The sequence below is a fragment of the Anolis carolinensis genome, chromosome 4 (assembly GCF_035594765.1).
Source record: "Anolis carolinensis isolate JA03-04 chromosome 4, rAnoCar3.1.pri, whole genome shotgun sequence".
Classification (NCBI taxonomy): domain Eukaryota; kingdom Metazoa; phylum Chordata; class Lepidosauria; order Squamata; family Dactyloidae; genus Anolis; species Anolis carolinensis.
In genome coordinates this window covers 250,657,025-250,684,977 of record NC_085844.1, presented here as the reverse complement: position 1 = coordinate 250,684,977, position 27,953 = coordinate 250,657,025, and the positions used below count along the sequence as shown (strand labels likewise).

Sequence of the window (27,953 nt, the reverse complement as noted above, 5' to 3'; positions counted from 1 at the left end):
CAACAGTGATATTGATATGTTTTGTCCTTTGATAGCAGGGCATCAGTTTATCAGGGGAAGAAGGCAGACCAGCATTGAGATGCACATGGCATCATGGAATAGGGACTTCAATGCCGTTTCATCGTGCAATAAAGTCCAATATGGAACTAACTAAGAAAAACTCTAAAAACTAAACCAACCAATGGATTCAAAGTAGAAGAAAGAAGATTTCAACTGAATAATGAAAATAACTTCCTGAGTTTAAGAACTGATCAATGGTGGAATAGACCACCCTGAAAGTTGGTGGACTGTCTAGTTGGGGAAGGTTTAAAGAGCAATTGATGATTATCTGCATGGTTCTTTAAGCATGAATTTCTGTATTAGTGTGGATTGGATTAGAATATGGTCCCTGGGGTAACTTCTTGTTATGTATGTCTGTGACCTACACAACCTACATAGGATACTCTTTGCTTTGGTTGCTCACTGACTAGACCATATGACTTGCCTGTGCCTCCTAGTATGCCAAGCACATGGGGTTTAATAAATCATTTTTTGTAAATGCCAAAGCTGCTGCAAAGGATAAAAGGAGAATTTCTGGAAGCCTATCCAGATATTTCATCATTATTACTGAATTCATTCATGGTGACTTGCACCTGAACAATTTGCCATGGACGTAATAGTCCTCCATGTTGTCCTCACACACAGTGCATGTCAGTGATACTGGGTCCATTATTATTAGTAGTAGTAGCAGTAGTAGTAGTAGCCTTCGACAACACAGTAGTAATATTATTTATCAAGTTTGTAGATGGCACCAAATTGGGAGGGAGAGCCAATACTCCAGAAGACAGGAGCAGAATTCAAAACGATCTTAACAGATTAGAGAGATGATTGACCAAAACTAACACATGGAAGTTCAACAGGGACATATGCAAGATACTCCACTTAGGAAGAAAAAAGGAAATGTAAAGAGACAGAATGTGGGACGATGCCTGGCTTGACAGCAGGACGTGCGGAAAAGAGCTTGTCCATGTGGGGAACAAATTAAACATAGGCCAACAATGTCTAAAAAAGCTAATGGGATGTTGGCAGGGATAAATAGGAGCCTAGTGTCTTGATCCAGGGAAATCATGATGCCCCTTTATTCTATTCTGCCTTGGTCAGACCACACCTGGAATCACACTGTGTCCAGTTCTGGGCACCTCAATTGAAGGGAGATGTCAACAAGATTCTGTTTATATCCAGCTTTTGCTCCCTCAAAGGAGACTCTAAGCACTAAAAACCATACAATATGTAGATGAAAACCAAAAGCATGTAAACATAAACATTAAAATAAAATTCAATATAGGACTTATTAAAAATGCATCATTGAATACATATATAATACATAAAAACCCAAAATATAGGGAGTTAGTGTTTCCGTGTTAGCTCTCCTTAAGACAAGTATGAAAACTGAAACTGTTAGAAATTAACAGTGTCAGCTGACTAAACATGGCTCAATTTCTTTCTATTGATTTCTTGAATTCCCTTGTTGACTCCAAAAACAAACAAGGTGGGCAGTTGGAGGTTACAAACAAATGTTTGCTAATGGCATTGCATTTACAAATGTATGGGGGGGCTAGAATAGCAAAGGGAAAAGATGCGGAAGGACTAAAAAACAAATCCCAATTCTGTTATAGGTCTTTATTGCACGAGAACAGCGGTAAATGATTGCAGTTGTTTTCTAGTGTGAAATTGCACTACTTGTTGTGTGATGTCCTTGCATTGATTTTGCTGTTCAGGTTTCCCATCCTCTCCTCCTTCCCAAAACCTCCTCTCCCATTTCATCCAATTCCTTTTACTCACCGTGTAAGTGGCGCAAACCAGGAAATTGTTAGGGATGTGGTAGTAGATGGCCGAGATGGGGCAGTTCCCCAAAGGGACGCTCCTGCTGTGAATGGACTGCAAGCAAAGGTGATCCAGTAGATCCCAAATACGGATGTTCTAACGGAGGCAAGAGAAGAAGCAGTGTTGGGAGAGAAGCCTGGTTGCTAGGTCATGAAGCATATCCTGGGGGAAGCAAATCTTCATGAATGTTTTTCTTGTTGGGCAGAATAAGTCATTTCACTAAAAAAAGTCCTCAAAAAGTGTATTTCATGAGTTTAGGGGAAAGGGAATCGAAACATGAGCTTTTCATGGTGCATGCAGCACTTTCTGTGCAGAAATGTTGTTTTCAGCCCAAGGAGCTTGCTTTCTGTGTGCAGACAATAACCTCTTAATTCTTTGTTTAATTGCTTTTTAACTTCCGTCAAATGAGATTTTAGCTGGACTTTTCCTTAAAAGTTGTTGCAAGTTGTTTTAATTCCCATGAGAAAGGTGAGGCATGAATGAAAGAAATAAGAAAGATTTTGTGCAGAAAATTTCTCTGCGCAAAAATTTCCGTGCACATTTCACATAAAATAAGCCCCAAATGGTAAATTCTCATCCTGGTTTTAGTGGCATTCCAGAAACTCCCTCTTCACCTGGAACGTGAATATTTGAATATGTAATTTCCACTCCTAGGAAGTGTTATATTTTGTTAATGTGGGATTGGTGTATTGGTAGTGTTTAAATGAAATTTGTGTCTTTTCTGTATTGCATACTGATTGCATCATCCAGAGTGTACTATAGTCTGTACACTTAATTACTAAGAAGCTGTGATGACCTTGATGTGTGGCTGGTGCTGGGGAGTATCCAGACACAAGTGTGTATGCATTACTGATTGCATCAGTTCTGTTCTGTTCTGAGTTGAGTGCTGTCTGCCTAGAGTGAAAGCTCAAGTCCTGTGTCCATTGTCTGCAAGTCTATTTGTCTTTATTACTGCTTTCAGTAAAATTTGTATATAGTTTTACCATTGTCTCTGATGTCGCTTCGTTCTCCGTTCCACTGACTCCATCCAACTGCTGCTGCGCTGCGTAAATTACTCTGACATATTTCAGTGGGTGAATACACTGTGGGTGCATCTACACTGTGAGTTGAATGCAGTTTGACACTACTTTACCTCCCATGGCCTCATGTTATGGAATCATGGGAGTGGTAGTTTGGTGAGGCATCCGCACGCTTTGGACAAGAAGGCTGCAGTAATGTGGATGGCTTGGATAGTGAGGATGAGGAGATGCTGGTGAAAAGGCCAGTAGTGGAGCTGGAGCCCAGAAGTTGCCTCAGCCAAGCTTTGAAGCAGCACCCAAGGAAGGAGCTACTACATCTCAGCCTACAGAACAAATACAAGAAGCTCCCCTGAGCAGGCTGAAGGAGAGTTCACTGTTCCAATTTTTGTAGACCTACGTAGAGAGAGATCTCAGTTGTACAGATCCTCAAGCCAGCAACACATCACACCTGCGGACTTAGGATTTAAGGAACTCAAGTGTTGCACCTTGTTGATGGCCGCAACGTATGTTCTAGAACAGGTATGGGAAAACCTTTTTGCCTTGGGGCCACATTGCAGGCTGGGCCAGAAGGGCTTGCTGGGAGGGAGGATGGCCCAGCATACAATGTCGGGATGGGCCTGGGAAGGGGACAACCCAGGAGGGGGAAGAGCAGGGCCTGGGCCATCCTCAGGTTGTCCTCCCGGCATAATGATGGGGCTTCTCGCTCCATCCTTATGACGGGAAGGAAAGTAAGGTACGCTGCGGCTGCTTGGATCCTCCAACCCATCCTCCTCCCCCGATCCTTGCGCTGTCCTCTTGGCATTATGCCGGGAAGAGGGCAAGAGGGCTCTCAGCTGCTGCGTGCCTTCCTCCACCACCATTTTGGCATAAGGATGCGGTAGGCCCTTAATAGAGGTTGTTTTTATATACCTGGTTTATGTAATGTTATTATCGTTTTCATGTAGCCAACACTCCAGAAGACAGGAGCATAATTCAAAACGATCTTGACAGACTAGAGAGATGGGCCAAAACTAACAAAATGAAGTTCAACAGGGACAAATGCAAGATACTTCACTTCGGCAGAAAAAATGGAAATCAAAGATACAGAATGGGGGACGATGCCTGGCTTGACAGCAGTGTGTGCGAAAAAGACCTTGGAGTCCTCGTGGACAACAAGTTAAACATGAGCCAACAATGTGATGCGGCTGCTAAAAAAGCCAACGGGATTCTGGCCTCATCAATAGGGGAATAGCGTCTAGATCCAGGGAAGTCCTGCTCCCCCTTATTCTATTCTGCCTTGGTCAGACCACACCTGGAATCACACTGTGTCCAATTTTGGGCACCACAGTTGAAGGGAGATGTTGACAAGCTAGAAAGCGTCCAGAGGAGGGCGACTAAAATGATTAAGGGTCTGGAGAACAAGCCCTATGAAGAGCGGCTTAAAGAGCTGGGTATGTTTAGCCTGCAGAAGAGAAGGCTGAGAGGAGACATGATAGCCACGTATAAATATGTGAGGGGAAGTCATAGGGAGGAGGGAGCAAGCTTGTTTTCTGCTGCCCTGGAGACTAGGACACAGAACAATGGCTTCAAACTACAGGAAAGGAGATTCCACCTGAACATCAGGAAGAACTTCCTCACTGTGAGAAGGGCTGTTCACCAGTGGAACTCTCTGCCCCGGACCGTGGTGGAGGCTCCTTCTTTGGAGGCTTTTAAGCAGAGGCTGGATGGCCATCTGTCGGGGGTGCTTTGAATGCGATTTCCTGCTTCTTGGCAGGGAGTTGGACTAGATTGCCCATGAGGTCTCTTCCAACTCTACTATTCTATGATTCTATGATGTATTTTATTTCATGTATTATGTATTTTATGTATAGTAGTATCCTTGTGTGCTTTTTTGTAAGCTGCCCCGAGTCCCTATGGGAGATGGTGGCGGGGTATAAATAAAGTATGATGATGATGATGATGATGATGATGATGATAAGTAGTAGTAGTAGTAGTAGTAGTAATAGTAGTAGTAGTAGTAGTATGCCAAGAGGACAGGGAAAATGTGGAGGGCCTGAAGTAAGCACCCAAGGGGCTGCATCCGGGCCCCGGGCCTTAGTTTGCCCATGCCTGTTCTAGAAGCAACAACCTCAGACTCTTGCTGTCTTGTCTTCCTAAACTCTGGACTTACTCTTGGACCTTGGCTTATGGATTCAAACTGTATTTGGCTTACAACCCTGGAATGGAACTTCAGCATCTCTGTTGTGTTATTCTGACTAGATGGCCCTTGAGGTCTCTTCCAACTCTACTATTCTATGATTCTATGATTCTAAGTTTGCCTCTCTGTTGGACTGTCGATGTGATCTCAGACTGTTAAGTAAGGCTCTGTTGGCACTTGGGGGTGGTCGAGGCTTCTGACATAAAGAACTTGTAACGTCACAACTCCCAGGATTCCATAGCATTGAGCCAGGGCGGTTAAAACAGGGTCCAATTGCATTAATTCAGAAGTGAAGATGCACCCTGTGTATGTGAGTGAGGAATAGTTGAAATGTGGGGCTTTAAGGCAGGCATGGGCAAACTTCAGCCCTCCAGGTGTTTTGGACTTCAACTCCCACAAATCCTAACAGCCTACTGGTTGTTAGGAATTGTGGAAGTCCAAAACACCAGGAGGGCCGAAGCTGGACCACACCTGTTTTAAGGACACACCACCACCCAAGACAAAAAATCCATAGTTTCCACACAAAGAAAGATATGGGACAGAAATCCACACTCATCTGGCTGGACATGGCAGTGCCAAGCCAAGAATCTGAGGGTTTACCACCACCATCAACACCACCACACCACACAAGCACCTACTTTGTCTTTGGAGAGGCTAACAATGGTGGTCCTCTCCCTGTTGATCATGATGTTGGTGACGGCTGTGGCGTGGCCTTTGAGCTGAGTGATGGAGCTGCTGGTGACGTACGGGTTCCAGACTCGGATCTCGGGGTCATATCCCCCCGTCACTGCCATGAAAAAAGGCAAAGCACAGATTATGACTGTTTGTGGGATTTGGGCAGGGAAGCTGAATCTGCAAGGCACAATTATTTATTCGTGTTTCATCCTAATCTCCAAGCAAAACCTCTCTCGGGGAAACTGGGAGAGTCGAGACATATTCCAATAATGATATAATATAGTCAATCCTCCACATTTGCTGGGGGTAAGGGCACAAACCCGCAGCAAAACTGAAGAACTGCAAGTAGTTTTTTCTATTTTTTTTAAACCACCAAAACTAATGAATTCCTGCTGGATGTTGATCGTAGAATCTCAGAGGAGGACCTAAAGATTTCTAAAGAGGTATTCTAGAAATCTCTCATTCCTTTGGTAGAAGTTGTCCATAGAGTTACACTGGAGAGCCTAATTGAAATGTCTTAAAGAGAACATTTTAATCAAATCCATTCATAATGTCATCCACAGATGTCAAACCCACAAATGTTGCTGTGAAGGTGTATTCTGTATTATTGAGAGAAGAAAATCATGCATCCTTACTTCCTCCCATCAAGGAGCAATAAGGTCTCATGACAGCTGAAATAAACCAATTTTATGGAGTCCTCCCCTTCAGCCATATTGGAGACGAGCTCCTTACTAGCCAAACTCGAATACAGAGAACTTGGAAATTAGCAGAAATAAGGATTCTGCCTCTTTCAGCTCTTGCAAGACCTTGTATTTCTCAGGGCAGTGATGGGAGAAACCCTAGCTGTACAGATTCCTAATCCAAAGAAAGGAATTATCATAGAAGAGGTTCTCAACCCCTTCCAAGCATTCACAGCAGCTATACTAAAACCACCAAACTGCTGGTCATGACAGAAGTGAAGCTAAAGGTATCATGGAAACCTTGAGTTTTGTCTGATCCACCATTATCCTTGGAGATCCTCATCCAAGGATAAAGACATGAAGCATCTTCCACCACCTGAGGTTAATGAGGCAATTGTGGCTTCTGGACAGAAGTATCTTGCATGCTTTAGGACAGTGGTTCTCAACCTGTGGGTTCCCAGGTGTTTTGGCCTACAACTCCCAGAAATCCCAACCAGTTCACCAGCTGTTAGGATTTCTGGGAGTTGAAGGCCAAAACATCTGGGGACCAACAAGTTGAGAACCACTGTCTTACAGCATGCAAGAGACATCTTCCAGGAGAAGCCATGGTTGTCCCCATCAGCCTCATCTAGGAGATGGTGCTTTACGCCATGTGTGTCTCCCAAGATTAAAGGTGGATCAGCCAAACCCAAAATTTTCTTAGTAGCTGTAGCTTGGCTTCATTTTGAGACATCCTTCAGCCTAGCCGACGTAGAATCTGTCAGGGTATTGTGAATTGTGTGAAATGTTAAAATCAATCTAGGCTATTAGAAATGCCTTCTGTGTTAGTTTCGGCAAGGCATTTCAGTAGTTATGGAGTTAATAAGAACCTGCTTTGATTGACGTATCACAGGACCAATGGGGTCAAGTTTGTTTGACCGGGACTTCCTTCTTGGTCTGTGGAATGCAGGGGAGTGTCGCCTGTGTTAGTGTGTGTTCGGCATAAGCATTCGCTGGAGATGAACTATGAATGCTATGCACTGTAGCCGAGGAGACACAGCCATGTGTCCGGGATTTATTGTGAATAACTGCAACTGTAAATAGTTATGTAAATAAAGTTAAACAACAGTTGGATTTCAACTGACCCTTCGTCTGCTGGACTGTTTGTTGACCAGTGCTGATTCTCCGCATGGGAAGACAGCCTGGAGAAGGAGGTGAGACCGGGATGATGATTTTTGGAACCCACTCTGCACGGCAACCAGGGTCTCACCCCACCATCGTTTCCCATGACAGAATCCAACTGCATTGGCATCCTGGAACCCATAATTCTTCTCAATAGCTGGCTTTAAAGGATAGTCGGGCAGAGGGGCAAGAGGGATGAGTGGGACCTATTGTCTGGTCATAAATGAGACCAATGTGGAGCTGGACAACTAGTTTCCTCCACTAGTATTTAATAGGTCCAGAAGTGTTAATGCTTGACCACCTTGCGCAACACATATATATTATGTCCAGCTTAGCCAGGAGTTTCTTGCAAACATACCAAGGATATTCATCTCCGGGGAGTAATCAAAGCACAGGATGCCTTTCTTCAGAACGATCATGGCTGATCTGCAACAAGCACAACAAGATGTTTAATTGCATTTGCTGGACCTCTTCTTTTTAACCCTTATGGCAATTTCTACAGAAATAAACCAACCTGATAATATCCTTAAATTTTCCAGTAAGCCTTTATTGGCATATATGTATGTATCATATACCTAGCAAGACAAACTCTTGCCAAAGGGAGCTCAAGGGTACATCTACACTGAGAACAAATGCAGTTTGACACCCCTTTGAACTTCCCTGGCTCAGTGCTATGAAAACCTAGGATTTGCAGTTGGATGAGGAAGAGAAAGCTATGGACATTGTACAACTACAACTACAACGATTCCATAGCATTGAGATCTGACAGTTAAAGTGTCAGTTAAAGTGTCAAAGTGGCTTAATTCTGCAGTGTAGATGCATCCTATGTCTGCTAAGTAAGTTAAACTTGAGCCACATGGAGCTCAGGAGACTGTGGCTTGATATGTATTCCCTTATTGTCATCCTATGTAATTTGTCATTTAAATTGGAAGAGAGAGGAACTTCGCCCAGCTAACTTATTCAATTTTTACTGTGCTCTGCTTTGAAGTCGTGGGCATTCAATCCTGAGGCTTCTTAGGCATTTACTCCATTTAAGAGAGGAATAAATACGGCTTCCTTCTTCCATGCGCTCGCCATCCATCAGAGTCAGCTCAAAGGCACAGAACAAACACCATCAGGATTTGTTTGCCTCTTTAGTGGCTGTGTTTTATTGTTTTAATTTGCTCTTAAATACCCTGCAGTCTCTTTGATGAAGTGCAAGGCCCAAATATTTTCAATAAATGAAAATGAATTTCAAAAATAAGGAAATGCAACACCACCATCTCCTGTCTGGTCCCTTAACTGCAAGTGTGAAACTTGCACTGAATTGTGCTTGGCACTTTAATAGGCTTCATAGGTGTGATCTTTACAACATCCTGAAAGGTAAGCCATTAATAGGATACTAGAATCCTAAAGTTGGAAGGGACCCCGAAAGGCCATCCAGCCCAACCCCCTTCTGCCGGGCAGAAAGACACAATCCAAGCCTTCCGGACAGGTGGCCATCCAGCACAATATCAAGAAGGAAACATCAAGCAGGAAACTATATTCGGCGGATGCCTGTGGATAGCAATCATTGTCTCTAAAAACAGCTTAACATGCTATCATCCACCATCAACAAAATGTTTGGTGTAATCTCAACATGGAAAAAAGAATCATAGGGGGCATCTACACTGTGGAATTAACACAGTTTGATACCACTTTGCTCAATGCTATAGTAGTTTAGCATTCTTTGTCAGAGAAGGCTAAAGACCTTGGAAAACTACAAGTCCCAGGTCTCCATAACACATAGTCATAAAGTAGTTTCAAACTGAATCATGTCTGCAGTGTAAATGCACTCAAAGAGGCTCAAAAGAGGAAACTTCTGTAGTAATGGGAGACTTACTATGTATTTGTTGCATCTGTATGCCGCCTTTCTTCCAGAGTGGGGGAGAAATTTTTATATATATATATATTCTCATGTGTGAGATTCACACAGCTACCTACACACAGAAAGTAAAAAATTACAAGCCCCAGTTAAAACAATGAGGCAAGAATGTCTAGGAGTTACTCTAAATGTCTCTGTCCATGACCATAAAGCCGCCGAACAACAGCACATTAGGAACCGTTGATGATCAAACAGCATGTGCTAAATGGGTTTGTTGGTGCGAGGAGGATGTCCGTGATTCCACTTAAGGGCTACGGCTGCAGCAAACGCAATTGTCATTGACGACGCTTTCTGCATTTTAATGTGCACCTGCCTCGCTGTTTAGAGTATTTGTTAAAATCACTTAAAACACTCCTATGCTTGATTCTATTTTAATATTTGTAATGTTGTGGAGTTTGAGTTGCATGGTTGCGATCCAATACAAAGGCCAGCATAGTGATCTTGTTTGCTGCGTGCTAATCTTGTTGTGTATATAATCATCATCATCATCCTCACAGTGATATTGACCGGCTATATCTGCCTAGAAGATCTGGTGGCAGAGGACTCTTACAAGTAAAACAAGCAGCCAAAGAAGAACATGCCCTGGCAGAATATATAAAGCAAAGTGAAGTCAAAAATCAGAAACTCCTCAAAGCACAGCAAATAAAGAATCAGTACAAGAAAATCGCACTACAAACTAGAGCTGACAGCTGGCACAGCAAAGCATTGCATGGAAAGTTCCTTGACAAAATTGAAGGAAAAGCTGACAAAGAGAAGACCTGGCTCTGGCTCACGAATAGGACCCTGAAGAAGGAGACAGAAGGCCTGATCCTTGCAGCCCAGGAGCAAGACATCAGGACAAAGGCAATGAAGGCCAAGATCGAAAAATCAGCTGATGACCCAAAATGCAGACTCTGCAAGGAAACCGACAAAACCATTGATCATATCCTCAGCTGCTGTAAGAAAATTGCACAGACAGACTACAAACAGAGGCACAACTCTGTGGCCCAAATGATTCATTGGAACTTATGCCTCAAGTACCACCTCCCAGCAGGAAAGAACTGGTGGGATCACAAACCTGCAAAAGTATTGGAAAATGAGCACGCAAAGATACTGTGGGACTTCCAAATCCAGACTGACAAAGTTCTGGAACACAACACACCAGACATCACAGTTGTGGAAAAGAAAAACGCTTGGATTATTGATATCGCCATCCCAGGTGACAGAGATCAAGCCATAAGAAATAAGATACAAATGTTATTTAGTATATAGGATGGAAATGGATAAAGATAAAGATATAAAGATTGTCTCACAAAGAAATGAATATGTAAAAAGAAAACAATCCTTGTGTTGGTGGTGGGAATTGTAAATGTTTTGTATGTCTACGGTATGTATTTTTTGTGTTTTAAAAAATAAAAAATCTGTATTAAAAAAAAAGCCATCCCAGGTGACAGTTGCATTGATGAAAAACAACAGGAAAAACCCAGCCGTTATCAAGACCTCAAGACTGAACTTCAAAGGCTCTGGCAGAAACCAGTACAGGTGGTCCTCGTGGTGATGGGTATACTGGGTGCCGTGCCAAAAGATCTCAGCCGGCATTTGGAAACAATAGACATTGACAAAATCACGATCTGCCAACTGCAAAAGGCCACCTGCTACTGGGATCTGCACGCATCATTCGAAAATACACCACACAGTCCTAGACACTTGGGAAGTGTTCGACTTGTGATTCTGTGATACGAAATCCAGCATATCTATCTTGTTTGCTGTGTCATAATAAAATAATAATAATAATAATAATAATAATAATAATAATAATAATAATAATAATAATAATAATAGGTTCATTCCTGTGGGGTCCATATATGGCCCAAAGACCTGATTTGAAAGCTTCTGTCAGGCACCTCTGATGACTTGTTCACCCCTTTGTGCCCATGAGAAACACTTTTACCCCATTGTTGTGCAAGGTATTTCACAGAGCGGCAAGGAAAAGGCTTTATCTTACTGGAGTTTGCCATCCATGTGCGTGGGGAGATAGGTCAGGGCCATGGCGCTCATTTCGGTGGGAGTGCAGGAGGCGACCAGGTTGAGCTGGGAGACGTACATGATCTGGTGGACCCAGTCTCCATGCAGAGCCTGCAACCATGGAAGAAAAGGAGTGACTTCGGGAGAACAAAGCATAGGGAGCTGGAAATCAATGGGCGGAGGACTGATCCATATCCATGCGTGCAAGCCAGATTGGGGAAAGAATGCATGGTGTGCCTGCAACTGTGGCTCTTAAAGGAGTCATCTGAGAACTGACACATAGGAGTCGCTCTATGACTGTGCAGAAAACCTTCATCTCCTCTAATAAGACTGCTGGTGCTTGTGCTTCACCAAACTACAACTCCCAAGATTCCATAGCACTGAACCGTGGCAGTTAGAGTGATTCCAAACTACATTAATTCCACAGCGTAGATGCACCCTAAGAAAATGCAGGACTCAATCAAACCCCTTTGCTCTGTTTCTCGGGCTGGCAGCTAGTGCTTCGATTCCTCCCAAACAGAGGATGCCTCCAGGCAACACAGGCCAGGCTACCTCCATGCAGACACTCTCACAAATTGACTTTGCAAACTTCATGGCTACTCAAATGCTAGTTCAAGCTTGCCTACTGCAACATTCACACTTGCTTTAAACAGACGAGGGTTCTTTTTCCCACCCTGGACATTATTTCACAAATATATATAACTATATTATATTATATTATATTATATTATATTATATTATATTATATTATATTATATTATATTAGGCCCGGGCTGTGGCACAGGCAGGAGAGCAAGCCAGCTGCAATTAACTGCAATGAATCACTCTGACCAGGAGGTCATGAGTTCGAGGCCCGCTCGGAGCCTATGTTTGTTTGTCTTTGTCCTATGTTAAAAGGCATTGAATGTTTGCCTATATGTGTAATGTGATCCGCCTTCGGGGTGAGAAGGGCGGAATATAAATGCTGTAAATAAATAAATAAATAAATAAATAAATAAATAAATAAATAAATAAATAAATATAGTAAAGGTAAGATTGGAGCCCCTGGTGGCGCAGCAGGTTCTTTCTGTCAGAGTGATTTGCTAGGCACACACGCAGCAGAAGTCGCTGACGAGAAAACACTAGATAAATAATGACGTTGGAGTCTTCAGTTCTCTATCAAAAGTTTTACTCATGAACGGAATTCCACAGTTCTCACGCAGGCACAGACGGGAAGGAAAACAAAGAAAGAAAATATAGGAAGCAGAGGGCAATTTATCCCAGACTCTGCTGTCTGATGCAATCCAAGTTTGCAGGCACTTATCCCATTAAACACTGGCATAGTAAACAGTACACAGTGCATGGTGCAATCTCCAGCACACATTGCACCACCATGACTCAATTACATTTAAACAACTCTATATACAATCATTCCTACTTTAACACTTTCTCCCATCCTGGACATTATGTAAAGGTAAGATTGGAGCCACTGATTGGACAGCGGGTTAAACCACTGAGCCGCTGAACTTGCTGACCGAAAGGTCAGTGGTTTGAATCCGGGGAGTGGGGTGAGTGTCAGCTGTTAGCCCCAGCTTCTGCCAACCTAGCAGTTTGAAACCATGCAAATATGAGTAGATCAATAGGTACTGCTCTGGTGGGAAGGTAACCATGCTCTAGGAAGTCATGCTGGCCACATGACCTTGGAGGCGACTACAGACAATGCCGGCTCTTCAGCTTAGAAATTGAGATGAGCACCAACCCGCAGAGTCAGACATGACTGGTCTTAATGTCAGGGGAAATCCTTTACCTTTACCTACATACATACACACACACTCCACTTGCTTCACTGCCAACAGAACCTCTGAAGATGCCAGCCACAGGTACAGGCGAAACATCAGGAGAGAATGGCCATACAACATGGAAAACTCACAGTAACCTTTTTTGCTTCCTGATGATAGATCCTTTCCACAATTTTTGTTGTTTCAACTATAGTGGAAAGGGAAATGTGAGGGGTTTGGAGGCAGTGGAAGCTCCATGGGGTCAGGTTATTTGGAAAATTCACCACCAAAAAATGCCGCAGCCCAGAGGCACATGCAAACACTCACGGAAACTGTGAAATTCCTGTACACATCAAGCTGTGATTTCAGGACGATGCCCACAGGGACTTTGGCTAAGCCACCTGTGAGGGGAGACAAAAGGACGCATCATTAGGAGCACAGTGTCCAGATCGAGGGAAGCCATAGTCTATTCATAGAAGCATAGAATCCTGGAGTTGGAAGAGACCTCATCCAGTCCAACCCCATTCTGCGAAGAAGTAGGAAATCTCATTCAAAGCACCCCCGACAGATGGCCATCCAGCCTCTGCTTAAAAGCCTCCAAAGAAGGAGCCTCCACCACACTCCGGGGCAGAGAGTTCCACTGCTGAACAGCCCTCACAGTGAGGAAGTTCTTCCTGATGTTCAGGTGGAATCTCCTTTCCTGTAGTTTGAAGCCATTGTTCCGTGTCCTAGTCTCCAGGGCAGCAGAAAACGATCCTGCTCCCTCCTCCCTATGACTTCCCCTCACATATTTATGCACGGCTATCATGTCTCATTCCAGCCTCCTCTTCTGCAGGCTAAATATGCCAAGCTCTTTCAGCCACTCCTCATAGGGCTTGTTCTCCAGACCCTTAATCATTTTAGTTGCCCTCCTCTGGACACATTCCAGCTTGTCAACATCTCCCTTCAATTGCGATGCCCAGAATTGGACACAGTATTCCAGATGCAGTCTGACCAAGGCGGAATAGAGGAGTAGCATGATTTCCCTGGATCTAAGCACTATATTCCTATTGATGCAGGCCAAAATCCCATTGGCTTTTTTAGCTGCCACATGACACTGCTGGCTCATGTTCACCTTCCTCCCCGTGAGGACTCCAAGATCATTTTCACACGTACTGCTGTCAAGCCAGGCGTCCCCCATTCTGTCTCTGTATTTCCTTTTTTCTGCCGAAGTGAAGTATCTTGCATTTGTCCCTGTTGAACTTCATCGTGTTAGTTTCCCCCATCTCTCTAATCTGTTAAGATTGTTTAGAATTCTGCTCCTGTCTTCTGGAGTATTGGCTCTCCCTCCCCATTTGGTCCCATCTGCAAACTTGATGATTGTGCCTTCTAACTCTTCATCTAAGTCATTAATAAAGATGTTGAACAGAACCGGGACCAGGACGGAAACCCTGCTGATGGCACTCCAATCATCACTTCTTTCCAAGATGAAGATGACGCATTGGTGAGCACCCTTTGGGTTCGTTCGCTTAGCCAATTACAGCGCCACCTAACCGTAGTTTTGTCTAGCCCACATTTTACTAGTTTGTTTGCCAGAAGGTTATGGGGGACCTTGTTGAAGGTCTTACTGAAACCCAGATACGCTACATCCACAGCGTTCCCTCCATCTACCCAGCTTATAACTTTATCGAAAAAAGAGGATTAGTCTGGCATGGTTTGTTTTTGATAAATCTGTGTTGACTATTAGCGATGACTGCATTCATTTCTAAGTGTTTGCAGACCACTTCCTTAATGATCTTTTCCAGAATCTTGCCTGGTATCGACGTGAGGCTGACCAGATGGTAATTGTTTGGGTCGTTCTTTTTTCCCTTCTTGAAGATAGGAACCACATTCGCCCTCCTCCAATCTGCTGGGACTTCTCCCGTTCTCCAAGAACTCTCGAAGATAATTGCTAGTGGTTCTGAAATAACTTCCGCTAGTTCCTTCAATACTCTTGGATGTAGCTGATCTGGCCCTGGGGACTTGAATTCGTTTAGAGAGGCCAGGTGTTCCTGGACAACTTCTTTCCCTATTTGGGGTTGGATTTCCCCTAATCCTTCATCCATCCGATGTTGCTGAGGTTGAGGCTGCCTTTCTTTTTGTGAGAAGACTGAGGCAAAGAAGGCATTAAGTAGTCCTGCCTTTTCCCTATCCCCTGTCGCCATCACCCCATCTTCTTCTCGCAGAGACCCCCTATTCCCTCCTTGTTCTTTTTTCTTCTATAAGCAAAGAAGCCTTTTTATTGTTTTAAATGTCCCTGGCAAGCCTGAGCTCGTTTTGTGCTTTAGCCTTGCAAACCTTTTCCCTACAGGAGTTGGCTATTCATTTGAATTCTTCTTTTCTGCTAACCCAGTTCTGGGCAAAGCAATTCAAGGAGGGGATGGATAAGCCGGAATGTGCCCTGAGAAGGGCCACCAAAATGGTCTGGAAAGCATAAATCCCTCTGAGGAGTGAGGATGTTTAACTTGGAGGAAGTAAGGCTGAGACAAGGGAATATGAGAGCCAGGTTTAAATATTGGAAAGGATGCCATAATGAGGAGGAGACAAGTTTAGTCTCTGCTGCTCTAGGATACAATAAGGGAGCAATGGACCCCAATGGCAAGAAAAGAGATTCCACCCCAACATTATGAAGAACATCATCTTGTCAGATCTGTTCAACACTGGATTATTCTGCCAGTAGAGCCTCCTTGATATTTTGCAACAGAGGCTAGATCACCGTCTGTCAGGAAGGCTTTGATTGTGTCTTCCTGCCTAGCAGAAGGAAGGGGGTTGGACTGGATGGTCTCAAAGGGCCCCTTTCAACTCTAGTGGAATATAGACAACCTGGGAGTCTGCAGGAGTCTCCTTCTCAGGAGGTTTTCAAGAAGAGGCTGGATAGCCATCTGTCAGGATGGATTGGATGGTGTCTTCCTGCCTGGCAGAAATAAGGGAGTTGGACTGGATGGACCTTGAGGTCTCTTTCCAGGATTCTCTGAAAAGAGATCACCTGGCAGAAATAAGGGAGTTGGACTGGATGGACCTTGAGGTCTCTTTCCAGGATTCTCTGAAAAGAGATCACTTGGCAACTAGCAACTTCCAACAACTGGGAAACACTATTTCCCAGTAATTGGTTCTTTCTAGATTGCTAGTTCACAATCCGGAATAGTTGGCCAATGTGGACTTATAATTATAGGAAATTCCTGTGCCATCGGCATGGATGCAAAACCATATATGTATGTACGAGTGAAGAAACAGCAGCTGGTAATTTAGAACGGAGAATTGCACAAAGAAAGAGGAAGATAAAAATTACATAAAAACACTTAGGAGTGATGGGTCTCTTTCTTTTTCTCTCCAAAGAGCTCCCGTATATTAGTGAGTTTACAATCTTATTTATTTACGGAGGACTCGCGGCAGCTTGCAATAACTTGAAACCACAACATAACAGAAAGCCAATTCAAAAGTGTAATAAACAAAGGCAGAATATTTTATATATGATGCCATTTTTAACACAAAACAAACTTATAACCATGAAAGGATTTGCAACCAGTGGGAGAAAACCAGGAAATGGGGAAGAAGGTTCTTCATAAGTCAAATTGTTCCATGATATGTATGTGCTTCTGCTATTTGCTTTCACTGGTGCGTCATATCAACATTTGTTAGTCCAGCAAATATTGCAAAGCCCCAATCCTAAGTGTTCTGCAAGTGTGGTCCTTAACACACAAGTGTCCAGAGAGCTGTAATAGCCGTGGGGTCTTCCATAGCTACATTGGCGACTCTAAAGTGGGATAGCAGGGGTGGGAAACGCATGCCCTGTGGCTATATGTGACCCCACTTGTTCTTCTCATCTAAATTTACTAACCATGGGACATCCCTTCATCCAACCATGATAAATGGAAGCATTGACAATCTTCTGCAACGGAAAGGTCTGCCTTTCTAGACCCTACTTCCTATATGTTCCATGTAAAAATTTGCTACGAGAGGGCTAAGAGGGCTCCCCATGGCTACTCCCTTTTTTTGTTCTTAGATTTCATTGTCCCATTGGAAGTAGTTTATGGTGAGGAAGTGTTGAATCAAGACTGTGAAATTCTAGGAAATTCTGGTTAATGAGTGCAATGGTGTCTGCTATGGGGACCTTGGTGAATAGAGACTTCACATTGAAGCTGAAATTGAGATTGCTGATTTTTTCTATGAAGTGGGCTGAGTCCTTTTTTTGTCATGTGGACCAATTTTTTTAATTGAAGTTTTACCTTATAAGATAGAGTAAATTAACATTGAAAGAGTGAGAACATTTGATTGTATAGAAAGTAAGAAAACTGAGATTAAAAAAGGATCAAAAAGGGGGAGAGAGAGAGAAAAACCAAAAACAAAGCTAAAGTGTCCATATTTATATGAAAAATAAATAAATAAATCTGAACAAATGGCGATATAAAAATGCAAAAGTACTTGGCAAAGAAACACACCAAAAAGCAAAAGCAAAAAGCATTAGCACTGGCATTAAACACTTCGAATAAAATCACTAGGTTAGAAGCAGCTGACATTGGTAATGTTCTAACAAAGAACTGCCAAAAACTGTTAAAGTTAAACTAAACAATCATTGTTGTTCCAGTACGACAGTTGGAAAATATAATAATAATGATAGTAGTACAGTAGAGTCTCACTTATCCAACACTCGCTTATCCAACCTTCTGGATTATCCAACGCATTTTTGGAGTCAATGTTTTCAATATATCGTGATATTTTGGTGCTAAATTAATAAATACAGTAATTATTACATAGCATTACTGCGTATAGAACTACTTTTTCTGCCAAATTTGTTGTCTAATATGATGTTTTGGTGCTTCATTTGTAAAATCATAACCTAATTTGATGTTTAATAGGCTTTTTCTTAATGCCTCCTTATTATCCAACATATTCGCTTATCCAACATTCTGCTGGCCCGTTTATGTTGGATAAGTGAGACTCTACTGTAGTAGTAATACTAATAGTCAGGATTTCCAAGCAGTATGTAATCATTTGGTTAACAGAGAGATATAGAAGAATAATATAACGTGCATTTATGATAAGTCTATATTTCATTAAGGCTAGTAATAAATCATGTTCTTACTCCTAGAATAGTATATTTTTGCTTTTTAGTACATTAAGAATACTTTTTAATGTATTTCCTTAGATGGTAGAATATAAATGCCTGCATTTCAGGCAGAATTATCCTATGGTCTGTTGTATCACTTTTTTATTTTAGGAATGTTCTTTTATTAAATAAAATAAAGCATAATAAATTATAATATGCAGGCAGTGAGTCAGCGCATTTCTACAAATGCTGAGTCCTTAATGTAATGTGTAGTGAGCCCACTATGGGTTTGTAGTTCTGCGGCCAGAAATTTTGCAGAATAGATTTGAATAAGTCAACCCGAGCTATTTGGGTCAATTTATTTAGTCAATTTTTATACAAAAAATTCTAGACTTATACATGAGCATATACAGTGGTCTCCCCTGGTCCCTCTCACATAAAGTTACTACAGTAGAGTCTCACTTATCCAACATTCTGGATTATCCAACGCATTTTTGTAGACAATGTTTTCAATATATCGTGATATTTTGGTGCTAGATTCGTAAATACAGTAATTACAACATAACATTACTGCGTATTGAACTACTTTTTCTGTCAAATTTGTTGTATAACATGATGTTTTGGTGCTTAATTTGTAAAATCATAACCTAATTTGATGTTTAATAGGCTTTTCCTTAATGCCTCCTTATTGTCCAAGTTATTAGCTTATCCAAGCTTTTACCGGCCCGTTTAGCTTGGATAAGTGAGACTCTACTGTAGTTATGGGACATTCCTTCATCCAATGAATTGGAGCACACCGAGGCATGATAGATTGGGCCATTGATAATATGGGGTTCAATCTCCTGTAACCAAATGGTCAGCTTTTCTAGACCCTTCTTCCTATGAGTTTACCGATATAGCCGCGGACATTGAAAAGCCCGTTCATCATCACATCTGTCGACGTGAAGATTAGGATGTTGCCTTTGATGTCACCAACGCAGAACACGCCTCTGTGTCCATCTGTCCTGGTTCAGGGAGGAAGGAAGAGAGGAAAGAGGAGAAAGAAACCAGACTGTGGATGACAACTGGGACAGGACTTGGTCTACAAAGGAAGCCAGTGAGCCTGGATGGACATGTCTGGGTGGAAGCTTTCCTTGGTGGCTTCAACATCTTAGATCAAGCATGGGCCAACTTGGGCCCCCCAGGTGTTTTGGACTTCAACTCTCACAATTCCGGCTGTTAGGAATTGTGAGAGTTGAAGTCCAAAACACCTGGAGGGCCCAAGTTGGTCCGTGCCTGTCTTAGAATGTTTCAGCATCAAAAGATATGGTCATCTCTCCCTATTTGCTGGAGAAACATTTGTGGATTTGACTTGGGTCCTCATGGGGGAAAGACATAAAAATTAAATAAATACATAAAAGTAAATAGGATTCTATGATGCTATACACCAGTGTTTCTCAACCTGGGGGTCGGGACCCCTTGGGGGATCATGAGGTGGTGTCAGAGGGGTCACCAAAGTCCATCAGAAATCACGTATTTCTGATGGTCTTAGGAACCCCTTTGGCAGAGAAGGCTGAAGATCTCTCCGCCTATCCTCTTCCTTTTTGGAAAAAGATGGCTAATCCTCCCAAATTTGTGCCAAATTTGGTCCAGATCATCATTGTTTGGGTTCACAGTGCTCTCCAGATGTAGGTGAACTACATCTCCCGTAAATCACTGTCAATTCCTCCCAAATCTCTCCAGTATTTTCTGTTGGTCATGGGGTTCTGTGTGGGAAGTTTGGCCCAATTCTATCATTGGTGAGGTTCAGAATGTTCTTTGATTTTAGGTGAAATAAGTCCCAGCGACTACAACTCCCAAATGTCAAGGTCTGTTTTCCCCAAACTTCACCAGTGTTCACATTTGGGCATAGTGAGTCTCCATGCCAAGTTTGGTCTAGATCCATCATTGTTTTGAGTCCACAGTGCTCTCTGGATGTAGGTGAACTACAACTCTAAAATTCAAGGAATGCCCACCAAACCCTTCCATGTTGGTCATGGGAATCCTTTGTGCCAAGATTAGTTCAATTCCATCGTTAGTGAAGTTCAGAATGCTCTTTGGTTGTAGGTGAACTATAAATCCCAGCATCTACAACTCCCAAATGACAAAATCAACCCCCCCCCAACCCCATCAGTATTCAAATTTGAGCATATCAGATATTTGTGTCGAATTTGGTCCAATGAGTAACAATGCTTCCTGCAGATGAGATATTTACATTACAATTCATAACAGTAGAAAAATTATAGTTATGGAGTAGCGACGGAAATAATTTTATGGTTGGGGTCACCACAACAAAAGGAACTGTGTTAAGGGGTTGTGGCATAAGGGAGGTTGAAAAGAGTCAAATGAAATATTCCCTCCAGCCCCGCCATCCCACCTAAATGCAACTCAAGAGAGAGAATACACATTACTCAAGGTAACTTTCGCAAATTGTATGTGATGGGTTTCCGTTTCATTCCAACTGTTTTGGGGAGACACCTTCAGGAGCCTGAAACCCCAACAAGTGCCACATAGGATTTCAGGTGACCTACCAGTAGTCCATGGCTGTAGCGCATCCCTCCAAGTCAACAATGGTAAATAGCCGGTCGCATTTGTTGCCACTGATATCAAAAAACTCTGGAGTTAGGAAACAAGGACAAAAGAGGAGATGATGTTTCTCAATGACAGCATAGACCTCGCAATGGGGTGCACCTGCCCTGCAGAATCAATGCAGTTTGGCATCAGTTTAGCTGCCATGGCTCCATGCTATGAAATCCTGGGATTTGTAGTTTGGTGAGGCACCAGCACTCTTTTTGGAAAAGAAAGCACAAGTCCTTGTAAAAATACAACTCCCGGGATTCCATAGCATTAAATCATAGCAGTTACTACATGGATTCTACCCAGTGTGGATGCACCATCACTTTCCAAGCTGCATCAATAAACATGATGCTAAGGATGGATGTAATTTCATTTTTAATTTCATTCATATAGATAAGAATAAATAGATTTTAACCAGCTTTTTCTCCACTGCGAGGGAGTCCCGAAAAACTGCACATTTTGGAGATCTATTCACAGTAAAGATTCGTTCTATCCTACCCGTCTTACCTACCTTTTTATATATCTGTGAAGAAAATTTTCAATAAAGATAATTTTTTAAAAAAGATTTATTCTATATGTTGAAAATCAACAGTGTTTTCTTATGCGAAAAAAAAACATGGTTTCCTGCATAGGAAAGTTCTATTCTGTGCACCAAAGGATTCTGTGCAGGAAGCAGATTTCTGTGCAAAAAAGAACATTTTAGTAGATAAAATAGTATGTGCTGCTGCTTTTTAATAAAATTGCCATGTTTAAGCCTGGTCAAAGCCCCAAGCAGATCAAATATATATAGATATCATGTCCAGGGAACCTCATCAGTTTTGAAATTATTTTTTATTAAATATTCAACAATTATGTTGGAAATAACAACCTTCTACAAGCCTGCTATTTGTTGTGTATATAATTCAGATTGTTTACTATACTGTATATGTGTGTATTGGTATGAAGTTTTCCTTAGCTCTATGTTGTGGGAGGGACTGTAGATCATGTGATCAGATCTGGGACTATTCCAACCTGAGACTCCTTTTTAGAGGATGAATGCCATTAGATTCTAAGACTGCACAGACTCCATTGGATCACAGAACGGAAATGCTTTAGACTTTGGATTGTTAAGATCATAAGAATGATGGCCTGTGTTATCTGCACAGAGAAACTACTTCAAACCTATCTGTAACTGGATTAATAAGCAATGTCCCTGTATGTTGAATACGTGAAGTTTTTAAGTAAACCAACTATGTTATTTTTTAACAAAGACTACTTATTTTTGTCTCTTTAGAGCATAATTTAAACCAAGATGTTTTAAGGGAGAGTAGATGCTTTTGGGCACTGAAAGAAACACTTCTGAAACTCTGCTATAAATTTTGTACATTGGCATATCTTTGTTACTAACAGTTCAAAGAGATAACTAGGTATATCAATCTAACAACTGAGAAACCTAGTTTGCTTTGCATGAATACTGCTGTGTTTCCCCGAAAATAAGACAGTGTCTTATATTAATTTTTGCTCCTAAAAATGTGCTAGGTCTTATTTTCAGGGGGTGTCTTATTTTTCCGTGAAGAAGAATTCACATTTATTGTTGAACCAAAAAAAGAGAACATTTATTATATACTGTCCAGTAGTTGTCATCATAAACCAGGATGATCAGACAAACTGTGAATCCTATCAAGAATGTCTTGTTACTACCATTATTTCCATGTACAACAATCTATGGTACGTACATTTACCGATCCTGCATGCTCTGATGTTCTGTTCGGTGGGCATGCTTCCAAACAAAAACTTTGCTAGGTCTTACTTTTGGAGGAGGCCTTATATTTAGCAATTCAGCAAAACCTCTATTAGGTCTTATTTTCAGGGGATGTCTTATTTTTGAGAAAATGGGGTAGTTGTTTTGGACTACTCTTCTACTTCTGAGGAGGAGATAGAACAAGAGGCTGAAGAGGTCGCACTTGGGGATCCGGGGCCAAGTGTTGAGGAAGGAGAAGGTGAGGTGGACATACTACAAGTTCCTACATTTTTAGAGCAGCGAAGGTCAAAAGAAAGGAGAATGTCAGCTAGAATCACAGCAAAAATGCTGAGCAATCAGACCTCACCCTAGGAACATCTGTGCTGGGAGCTCAGGACTATAAATTAGCAGCAAAGCCAGTAGTCAGGGCTGGCTGCAACTGATTACGTAGTGTATTTGTTTTCCAGTCTCCATGCTACAGTTCCAGCATTGGCTTTGCAAAGGACTTCTTGCTACAGACTCTTGTTCCTGTATATTGTAAGCCTTTTTTTTACCAAAGACTCTTGCTCCTGCCTGGTGTGAAGACTTGTGCCAAAGACTTCCGTTTCATGTCTGCTGTAAGACTTTGCATTGCTTTTGAATTGTACCTTCTGTTTCCTTTACTGCTGTTTGCATTATTATTATTATTATTCTTTTGATAAGTCAAGCTTTTTTGGTTACCTTTGCTCGTGTTGTAAGGCTGTTTCTGGAGCAAAACAGGACACTAGTGCATATTTACCACTAAAGAGACTATTCACTCAAATGAGTTTTTAGCTCTTCTCAGGAAGATCATACTTTGCAAAAGGTTATGATTATTCCAAATGGTGTGAATGCCAATCAATCTCCAAAAGGGTCATGCTTGCAAAAGGCCATGGAGGTTTTCCAAAGGATTGTGATCTAAAACATCATGCCTTTCCAAAAATTGTGAAATATTCTTTTCATCCCATTATAAAGCACTGTTGGGGTGTTTTCCATTTACAGTAGAGTCTCATTTATCCAATGTAAACGGGCCGGCAGAATGTTGGATAAGCGAATATGTTGGATAATAAGGAGAGATTAAGGAAAAGCCTATTAAACATTAAATTAGGTTATGATTTTACAAATTAAGCACCAAAACATCATGCTATACAACAAATTTGACAGAAAAAGTAGTTCAATGCCCAGTAATGCTATGTAGTAATTACTGTATTTACGAATTTAGCAGCAAAATATCACAATGTATTGAAAACTTTGACTACAAAAATGCGTTGGATAATCCAGAAGGTTGGATAAGCGAGTGTTGGATAAGTGAGACTCTACTGTACATTGCAAAAGGTTATGATTATTCCAAATGGTGTGAATGCCAATCAATCTCCAAAAGGGTCATACTTGCAAAAGGCCATGGAGATTTTCCAAAGGATTGTGATCTAAAACGTCATGCCTTTCCAAAAATTGTGAAATATTCTTTTCATCCCATTATAAAGCACTGTTGGGGTTTTTTCCATTTATTTATTTATTGTTTTTTTTTACCATTTATTTATTTATTATTTTATATATTTGTATTTATTTTATATCCTGTGTTTCCTCTAGGAAAGATGCTGAAGAAGGAATGGAGTTTTTCCTAAATTCTGCAACATTCTTCCAACTAACAACTTCTTTTTTTAATAAACTGTCTTAATTTATCCTGTTTTTTAAAAAATCCGAAATTATTTTATTGTTGTCCTTTGAGTCTTTTTGTTGTTAGACATGTATTTCTTGCGGCGTACCTAGAGCTCTTGAAAGGAAGAAAGAACAGGTGGGATGCCAACGTTCTCAAATTAATCAAGTTAATGAAATATTTATTGCTGCCTGATCCCCGGGTGTCACATTTACATATGCAAAGCAGCATTTCACTCTTCTGTTGTTCATTTTCTCTCTTTCTTGCTCTCTCTGGGTAGAACATGAAAATTAACTTGTGAAACACAAGTTTGGAAAAAGTTATTGTTGGGTTACAAGAGGAAACGAGCTTGTTTTCTGCTGCTTCGGAGACCAGAACAAGACTCCCATGGATTCAAATGACAAGAAAAGAAATTCCACTCATATATTAGGAAGAATATAAGAGTTTCTGAAACTGAACTAAGCTTCATTAAAGGACTCTGCTTCTTTGAAAGTCCTTAAAAAGAGGTCAAATGAGTTAACCATAGGAAGGAGGCTGACTGGCAGGTGGCATCTTGTCACCAAAGGCAATAGCTCTAACTGCAATGCCAATATGCCTCTGTCGTGCAATAAAGTCCAAAGGGGAAGATGTGTGTCTGTCTCCAAACAAAGCAAAAGAGAGACAGATTTAAAGTGTTTGTCTATAGAAGACTGGAAGCTAGCAACTCAAGAAGATTCTAGAGTTTGAGGATACCGGAATATGAGTTATAGCAAGTATAGGTGTCACGGGATAAAAATACGAGGGTTGAATGAAAAGTAATGCCTCCACCTTCATTACTTGGGTTTGGATGGGAATATTTTAATAAATCAAACACAGAAATAATCCTTAGAATGTGCTCTTTAACTACCACTATTCACTTTTCCACATAATCACCAGACAATTGGATACATTTCTGCCAACGTCGAACAAGTTTTCTGAAGCCGTCATGAAAGAAGTTGACACTCTGTTTCCGCAACCAGTGTCTCACAGGACCCATCGTGCACAGATCTTCCGATAGCCAAGCAACACAAGACCGTGACCCACACGTTCTTGTGAAATGCTGATTATGCTTGACATTTCTCTCTGAGTGATATGACGATCGTCCTGAATTCATCTGTCAACCTTTTGCTTGTGAAACTCTGTGGTTGCTGTCACAGGACGTCCAACTCTTGGTTTGTCACGCAAGTCAGATGTTCCCACCTCAACCTCTTTAAACTTACTCACCCAACGACACACAGGACTCACATCAACACAATCACCATAAACAGCTTGCATTCTCTGAGGAATCTCCTTTGGGGTGACACCTCCTGCTGTCAATAATTCAGTGACTGCACGTTGCTTAAGTTGCATTGGCCAACCGTCTGCGCAGGGTTCCATACTTTGCAATTTAATAACACAACCGTTCAATGCTAAAGCTTCCCGCTAAATGGAACTGTAGAAGAGAGTCTACTGAACAAGCCAGGACCTGCCACAGACCAGCACTGCCATCTGTTGAGGAGTTACGAAGGTGGAGGCATTACTTTTCATTCAACCCTCGTATGATATATGGTTTGAATGAACTGAATGGAACGAAGGAAGTAATGAGAGCTAATAATTTTGAAGACACCAGTCTGAAGATTAAGGCCTGCAATGACTAACTGCCTTCTTGCTGAACTGTAATTAAAAGTTGTTAATGAGACCTGAAATGGTTGACCTGCCTGGTAAACTGTGATAAGAACTATGACAGTGATAAGAGAAATGTTTACATCTGTCAACATTGGTGGACTTGATGAACTTTTGGGGCAGAGATAATGTTTCTCTTAAGTTAAGAGTGTTAAGAAGGAAGTCAACGCAAGGCCAACACTAATCAAGAAAAATCACCATCTGGTCCAGGAAACTGAGATGGAGCCAGGATGGAAGAAGTCTATCATTCGTTTACAACTTTGGGACAACATCAGCAAAATATTGCTATATAAGTGACCTTACAACAATCTAGAAATTGTGACAGACAGTGATAATATTATACTCAAGTATAAGCCAACCCGAATATAAGTCGAGGCACCTAATTTTACCACAAAAAAACTGGGAAAACATTGACTCAAGTATAAGCCGAGGGTGGTAAATTTCAGAAATAAAAATTGATACCAATAAAATTACATTAATTGAGGCATCAATAGGTTAAATGTTTTGAATATTTACATAAAGCTCAAATTTAAGATAAAACTGTCCAACTCTGATCAAATCATTATTCTCATCTTCTTCAATGTAAATTTGCTTATGTATCCTTTAATAATAATAGAGTAAAATAATACATGTAATAATAATAATAATAAATACAGGAAAATAATACATGTAGTAATAAATAGAGTAAAACAGTAAATGTAATAATAATAAGATCAGAGTGAAATAATAAATGTATTATTAGTAATAAAAATAGAGTAAAATAAATGTAATAGTAGCAACAATAATAGATAATAGAAAAATAATAAATGTAATGATACCAATAATAATAGAGAAATATAATAAATGTACCATACATTCTCGAGTATAAGCTGACCCAAATACAGTAGAGTCTCACTTATCCAAGCTAAACGGGCCGGCAGAACCTTGGATAAGTGACTATCTTGGATAATAAGAAGGGATTAAGGAAAAGCCTATTAAACATCAAATTAGGTTATGATTTTACAAATTAAGCACCAAAACATCATGTTATACAACAAATTTGACAGAAAAAGTAGTTCAATACGCAGTAATGTTATGTTGTAATCACTGTAATTAGCACCGAAATATCATGATATATTGAAAACATTGACTACAAAAATGCCTTGGATAATCCAGAACCTTGGATAAGCGAGGCTTGGATAAGTGAGACTCTACTGTAATTATAAATAGAGTAAAATAATAAATGCAATAATAATAATAGTAATAAGATCAGAGTGAAATAATAAATGTATTATTAATAATAAAAAATAGAGTAAAATAAATGTAATAGTAGCAACAATAATAGAGAAAAATAATAAATGTAATATCAATAATAATAGAGAAAAATAATAAATGTACCATATATTCCTGAGCATAAGCTGACCCAAATATAAGCCAACCAGGACCCTTACCCAAGTATAAGCCGAGGTGGGCTTTTTCAGTCTTAAAAAAGGGCTGAAAAACTAGGCTTATACTCGAGTATATACAGTAGTTGCATAGGATCTGCATGTCTGTATGTCTAGATGTTCTATGAAAGTTCTGATTTACCTCTCACACTGAAATTGCAATAAAAACATCATATGCTTTAAAGTTATTGAAAAGTTCTTCTCATCATAGGAGTGCTTCTACCAATGGATGCCACAAAGCCTACATCAGAAGCATGGTGAGATATTCCAGCGCTGCCTTCTCAAAACAAAGCCCTTTCAAAGTGAGGGAAATACGTAACAACAGTCCAAATCAGCCAAAATGTTACTGCTGATATATTGCAGACGTACCAATATCCTGGTCGGTTGTTGAAATGGCCAACAGATTGATATTTGGCAGGCAGATCATGTCGATCACCCAGAGCTTCAAACTGTGGCGCCGCTTGGTCTGGTCCAGCTGGAAGGGAGGAAAGAGCCAAAGAGATGTCTTAAGCATCAATGTATATGTGGTACTGATAAATGGGCTGTATCAGTAGGA

The 27,953-nt window shown here is 41.1% G+C and overlaps 1 protein-coding gene across 2 annotated transcripts in view; it reads right to left on the bottom strand.

The window, feature by feature from the left end:
* efcab8 (EF-hand calcium binding domain 8) overlaps window positions 1-27,953 on the bottom strand; it is an 80,981-nt gene that overhangs the window by 32,884 nt on the left and 20,144 nt on the right. For both annotated transcript variants that reach the window (XR_010005674.1, XM_062979187.1), the window contains exons 7-14: window positions 27,767-27,872; window positions 20,853-20,937; window positions 19,195-19,307; window positions 13,566-13,639; window positions 11,462-11,592; window positions 7,933-8,000; window positions 5,697-5,845; window positions 1,822-1,959 (exon numbers count right to left, since the gene is read on the bottom strand). Coding sequence is in view for 1 of the 2 variants with exons in the window: in XM_062979187.1 (XP_062835257.1) it covers window positions 1,822-1,959; window positions 5,697-5,845; window positions 7,933-8,000; window positions 11,462-11,592; window positions 13,566-13,639; window positions 19,195-19,307; window positions 20,853-20,937; window positions 27,767-27,872 (864 nt within the window). In the remaining variant the exon portion in view is untranslated. The remainder of the gene's footprint in view (window positions 1-1,821; window positions 1,960-5,696; window positions 5,846-7,932; window positions 8,001-11,461; window positions 11,593-13,565; window positions 13,640-19,194; window positions 19,308-20,852; window positions 20,938-27,766; window positions 27,873-27,953) is intronic.